General features: G+C 49.9%; 1 protein-coding gene across 1 annotated transcript; it reads right to left on the reverse strand.

Annotated features, from left to right (window-relative positions):
• Positions 1-2158: 2158 nt before the first annotated feature.
• On the reverse strand, positions 2159-5199 carry AVPR1A (arginine vasopressin receptor 1A). Its single transcript, XM_068401933.1, has 2 exons — positions 4191-5199; positions 2159-2442 (listed from the first exon to the last, which is right to left on the reverse strand). The coding sequence occupies exons 1-2, from the start codon at positions 5197-5199 to the stop codon at positions 2159-2161; spliced, it is 1293 nt and encodes a 430-aa protein (XP_068258034.1).
• Positions 5200-6000: the final 801 nt, after the last annotated feature.

Raw genomic sequence — 6000 nt, forward strand, 5'->3', positions numbered from 1 at the left:
GCTTTTTGATATATATTTTATGTACAAAGTAGCAACACAAATAGAAACTAGGCAAAGGATAGTGTACTTAACTTGAAACATTTGCAATTTCAGTAACTGTGAGTTTACCTCCTTGAGAAATATATGCAGTATATATAATGTGCACAAATACACACACCCCCAACGCCACGGCATACATTTTTTTGGACTAAAATAAAACTTCAGGTTCATAAAACCTTCACCCATGACTGATGAGAGCTGTAGTCACATCTCTGTACTAAAAGTGGTCAAAAAGATAGCCTGTTAAATATAAGCCATTCCATCATGCTGTCCTTTGGGTTCTAGAGTTTTGGACAACAACAACAAAACATTAGACCAGATTGCTCTCCTGAAGAGCACAAAATGACAGCAAGAAATGTAGGAGAAGAGCTAAGATTTTTTTTAGTGACAACAAAAACCAAGTATTTTTTTTTGGAGCTATATTCTTCACTATTTGTTGCCCAGAACAGTCAGTGATATGTCTGGGAGCTCCCAGAGTGGACACAGGGTTGAATATGATCTCATCTGCATCTAGTTCTATTAATTTCTGCTACCATTATTGTGAGAGGCATGGGACCTGCACTATCCTCACTGAAAGCCACAGTTGTGGCCCCATTTTTTTCTCTCCTCAAGCAATTAGGAAAGCAATCATCTTGTTCCTCTGGTTTTGGTGGGAAAGAGAAACCTGCTGCTGAGGTTCCCCCTTGCAAATGTAAGCCTGCATGTTATGCAGCCTTGCACATGTCCCCCTGCTCTAGAAAGCCACCTGAGACTACAACAGAAGTCCTGCATGGTGCCAAGGGAACGCCTGGATTTCAGGATGCAGAGAGCTCAGGAGCAGACAGGTAGCTGTGCTTCTCAAGCACAATCCTCAAGACTTTAAAACCTCAGCAACACTTATTCAAGGAGCTTCAAAACCCAATCTCCAGATAAAAGACAGACTCCATGAGAAGACATAACAGGATTATTTACAAGCTGTAGGAGCTACATTTGACTTGGAATGCTCTATAATTAGTACATGGGGTGTGACAGATTTTTATTGCAGCTTACTGCCAATTTCGAAGGCTATATTGTCATGATCTGCCAAAAAAAATATCCAACATCGACAATTTTTATATGTTCCCAGAAGACTTGTAAGTTTGATTCTCGGATCTGTGTCTTGGAATATCCTGATTCTTCAGCTCTTACCAAATGGCCACATTCTCCCGAATTTATGGGGCTATTTCCTTGACAACCAAATGTGGCTTGATCCTAGCTGTCTTAGTGAAGAAAAAATAAAAGATGCAATTCTTACCCAGAAAGCAAGTGGTTCTTGTAGTAATGATGAGTTTTCTTGGCGGATCTGTTTGTAAGAGTACTGAGCTAGTCATAGCTTATCATACTTATTTATCAATATATTTCTTTTAATTAGTTTTAAAAAATCAAGGTAGGTGCAACAACACAAAAAAAAATGCTGTATAACTTCCATCAACATGAAGGGAAGAGGAAATGTCACCCTAAAAATGAAACCCTGCAATACACATAACAGATATTGACAGCACTGAAGGATTTGCCTTCACAAGGGCTGTTAAATTTCATTGACGGATAATTGCTAAACCTTTACAAGATAAAGTAGTATGCTCAATTAAATTCCCAATAACTCAGAGACAGCCTAACCATGTTCCTTTTCTGGACAGTCAGGACTTCTTCCCAACTCTTTTCTTTTTGGTTTAAGACTAAATTGTGATCTTGCTCATATCATCTTCTTTCCCTGTGACTTCATTGGACAATCATGAGAAGTTTTAGGCATTAACACTAGAGAGTGGATTTACACCAACACATGCCAACTCCACTATTTTTACTGATTTGAACAACAAGCAAACAATGCACTTAGTATTTTAGAAACAACAAAAAAAATAAAATAATAAATTCTATTCAGAAAAATAATTGTTTTATTGTTGTCACCCCTTCCTGATCAGTTGCCCAAGTCCTAAATACCTTTCTGAAAATAATTTACCCGCTGCAGAATAGCTTATCGAGCAATGTGGCACATTTTGTCTTACGGCCATCTTAGTCATTCCTTGTTATCATGCCTGGTGCCTTTGACCAGCATAAAGTGCTATGCCATACCCTTCCCAAGCTGCCTGCCCCGGGGCCTGTCTCAAGTTGGAATGGGGATGAAGCCGGTCGATTTGGAGTAGGGAGACTCTCTCCAGGTGTTTAAACTGTGGGTTGGGCTTCTGTTGTTGGTAAAAGAAGTCTGTCGTCTGCTGTTGCTGTTTGAATCTTCTTTACTCAGCGTTTGCTTTATTTTTTGGCAGCAAGGGAAGCTCTGTATGCAGTCTTGCAGGAGGTGCCCACTGAAGAACATGTAGATCCACGGGTTACAGCAACTGTTCAGACTGGCCAACAGAGCCGTGACAGTAGTCGCAGTGTTTTCAGAATCTGGGGAGGGTGGAAGAAAGCGGTTTAATCATCAAAAGAACATTTGCACCATTCAGTCAATTGCTTCATTAACTGTTGGATTTATTTTCCTGAATAATTCTAGTTCTAAAAGTTGAGCAGCAGCATTTGAAATGAATAATGAGGACATATGTATGTAAGGCTGCCATTGAAGTCAACGGGAATTTGTCTGAGAACAGACTTCAAAAAGCTGTGACAGAAGAAGTTATGGGGCAATCCATCCAAAATAATGCTTTAGTCCCGTTTCCACTGATGTTTATCCATGTGTTGATAAGCTCATGCTTTAAATACTGAATAGTTTTTATTCAGACTTTTGTTTTAAAAATTGGTTACCCTGGGAGTTGATGGCAAAATTCCCACTGATTTCCCACTGCTTTCAATAATACTGAATCTTGCTGTATACATTTGCATGCTGAAAAGTGTTGAATGCTCAAGTAACTACTGGCTTGTGAATCAAATCCCAATTTCAGAGGTTGAACAAACTTTACTTAAGGGAAAAATGGAAGTTAGCACTATGCCATAAAACAGTTATGGTCTTCTACCTTCAATAACTAGTTAAATTATCAAATACTCTAAACACATATTTAGTCTAATCCATTATTAGTGACCTTTCTTTGTAAATATTGATTTTCCAAAGAAGTATAATTTCTGTGTTACGCAGTTCCGTATATTTAAAGAATCTCTTCAAACAAACCTACCAGACACCCACCTGTTCAATTAGGTTTGCAATACTTTTGAAGTAAAAAAAAAAACCCTATTTGTCTACTGCAAGCCTGTGGAGACCTGCATTTTAGCCTTGACTTTAGTCCCATATTAGGGGCAATCAGTGCTCTCACTACAGTAAGTGGTAATTTGGGGCTGTTAAAAAAAATCAAGAAATTATGAATTCAAACATTTTGATTTTCTGCTTTCTCATTATGAGGAAACAGGATGTATGTTAGTGAGTTGCCTGCCATTCCCTGTGTTATAACTTTTAAACTCACCAATTATTTTAAGCCAGATTTAACAGCGGGACAGGCATCTCTAAAATACTAAATTGCCACTGTTTCATGAGAACTGGTGGGTGACTAAAGGAGTTACTCAGAGGTGACTGACCTATTGAGAGGAAGAGTTCAGGGTGTGCTCAACCCCATTATTGGACAGGCAGGAATGCACATGCGAGGCAGTTACAGGCTTAGTAAGTCCCCTGCTCATATAATCACTCGTGACATAGATGTGTGCACGCTTAATAATAAAACGATTCTGGAGTTTTATTAATCGGCAGCTTCAAATGTAAGCAAATGTTGCTGCTTCAAATTATCGCAGCAAATTATTTCAGTTCCCATCCGCTGATTGTGCTCTGGATGAGAACGCAGCGGCTGATGCTCCTGCCCGGGGGCCCGGCTGCCACCAGCAGCCGCTCAGCTCCGGCTGCTCCCGGGACAGGCCGAGCCGAGCGCCGGTGCCTCCGCGCCGCCGCTCCCCGGGGCCGCCCCGTCCGGGAGCGCCCGCGGTGCCGGCCCCGAGGGCTTGCTCACCTCGCGGTGCAGAGGGCGTTCAGCCTCTATTCCCCGGAGGGGAGAGGGGTCTGTTCAGCGAGGCGGCGCGGGGAGAGCGCGCCCGGGTCCTGCTCACGGCTTCCGCGCCCCGTGTCCCCCACGCTCGGCTTCGGACAGCGCACCGCCCAGGGAAAGGCGGCTGCGCCCCCGGAGGACCCCGACGCGCCCTGCCGGGGCCTCCCTGACACCTACCGACCCAGGGGAAGCGCTGGTCCCAGACGGACCACATCTGGATGGTGAAGAAGGGCGCCCAGCAGACGATGTACGCCGAGACGATGACGAAGGTCATCTTGACGGTGCGGATCTTGGCGCGGGAGATGGTCTTGACGCTGCTGACACACGGGGCGAGCAGCAGCCCCCGCCGCGGGTCGCCGCCGCCACCCGCCCGCCGCCCGCCGCCCCCCGCCACCGCCTCCCCCGGGCGCGTCTTGCCCCTGACGTTGCGCCAGATGTGGTAGCAGATGAAGCCGTAGCAGGTGACGAGGATGAGGACGGGCGCGACGAAGATGCCGCCGGTGATCCAGGTGATGTAGGCGCGGGGTCCCCAGGGCATGATGAAGTGCGCCCAGCAGTCGTAGACCTGCGAGCCGCGCTCCACCTCGCTGAGGGAGAAGATGAAGTACTGCGGGGTGCTGAGCAGCAGGCTGAGCGCCCAGGCCGCCGCGATCATCCCGTAGGAGCGCTTGGTGGGCTGCTGCAGCGTCTTCAGCGGATGGCAGACGGCGATGTAGCGGTCGGCGGTCATGGCCACCAGCATGTACGCCGAGGCGAACATGCCGAAGACCTGCAGGTGCTTGACGACGCGGCAGAGCCCGTCGGGGCCGTGGAAGCGGTGGGTCACTTCCCAGCAGAGCTGGGGCAGCACCTGGAAGAAGGCCACCACCAGGTCGGCCAGGCTGAGGTGGCGGATGAAGAGGTGCATGCGGGACGCCTTGCGCGGCGTGCGCCGCAGGGCCAGCAGCACGCTGCCGTTGCCCACCACCGCCACGGCGAAGGTGACGGCCAGCACGGCGATCTCCAGCTTCGCCAGCTCCTCGTCCCGCCCGAAGGGGTCCCAGCCGCCCAGGCTGCCGTTGGGCGACCCCGACCACGCCTCGGGGCTGGGGCTGCTGCCGCCGCCGGGCTCTGCCGCCCGCCACCGGCTGCCGTTCCCGGGCGAGGGCGCAGCCCGGGGGGAGCCGGAGCCGCCGGCGAGGCGCATGGAGGGGGTTGCGCGGCGGGGCCCTGCCCGGCCCGACCCCCGCACGCCCGCTCGGCCGCCGCCGCTGCCCGCCGCCTCCCCGCTCCGGCGGCGCGGAGCTCCGGGCCAGGTGCCTTTATCCCCCGCTGCGGGAGGGGATGCGAGGCGAGGGGGAGCTCCCGTGCCAGTGGCTGCCCAGCGCCTGACGCCAGCCCCCGCCTTCCCCCGGCCGCCACCGCCCCGGCCGCGCCTGCCCGCCCCCGGGGGGGGAGCGCCCCGCCGAGGGACCGGGGCCGCTCCTCCCAAAAAAGGCTGCTCCGAGGCGGAGCGGGGTCCGCACCTCACCTCTCCGTGGAGCCCGGCGGGGCGGGGGAGCGACAAGGGCGGCGGGAAGAGCTGCTCGGCACCGAGACGTTGCGCCCGGAGAGCTCCCTCACGGGCGATTAAAGCAGCGCTTAAAAGTTTAATTGGGAATAAAAACGTTGCCGTAACCATGCCGAGCAAATGGAGGTCTGTCAGTATCGGTCTACACGCCCCCGAGTCCGCTTCTAGCCAAGGCAGAGGGACCGGTAGGTGAGAAGTGCTGGTTTGGCTCTGAGAGAGCACGTCTAGGCCTTTGGCATTTCACAGTTGTGCTGGAATAAACCCCAGCAAAATGAATAATTAGGAAAAATAGCCCAGAGTTTAGCTACCCACTAAATCTAACATTTTTAAAGGTTTCAGGATTTCATCTAGGACATCAAATATCATCCAGATATTAGCATATAGGTCTAAAATGCATGTTTCTGCAAGTGCAATCAAAACCTCCTCATTTCCTAAAGA

This window comes from Nyctibius grandis, chromosome 5 (assembly GCF_013368605.1).
Source record: "Nyctibius grandis isolate bNycGra1 chromosome 5, bNycGra1.pri, whole genome shotgun sequence".
NCBI lineage: Eukaryota > Metazoa > Chordata > Aves > Nyctibiiformes > Nyctibiidae > Nyctibius > Nyctibius grandis.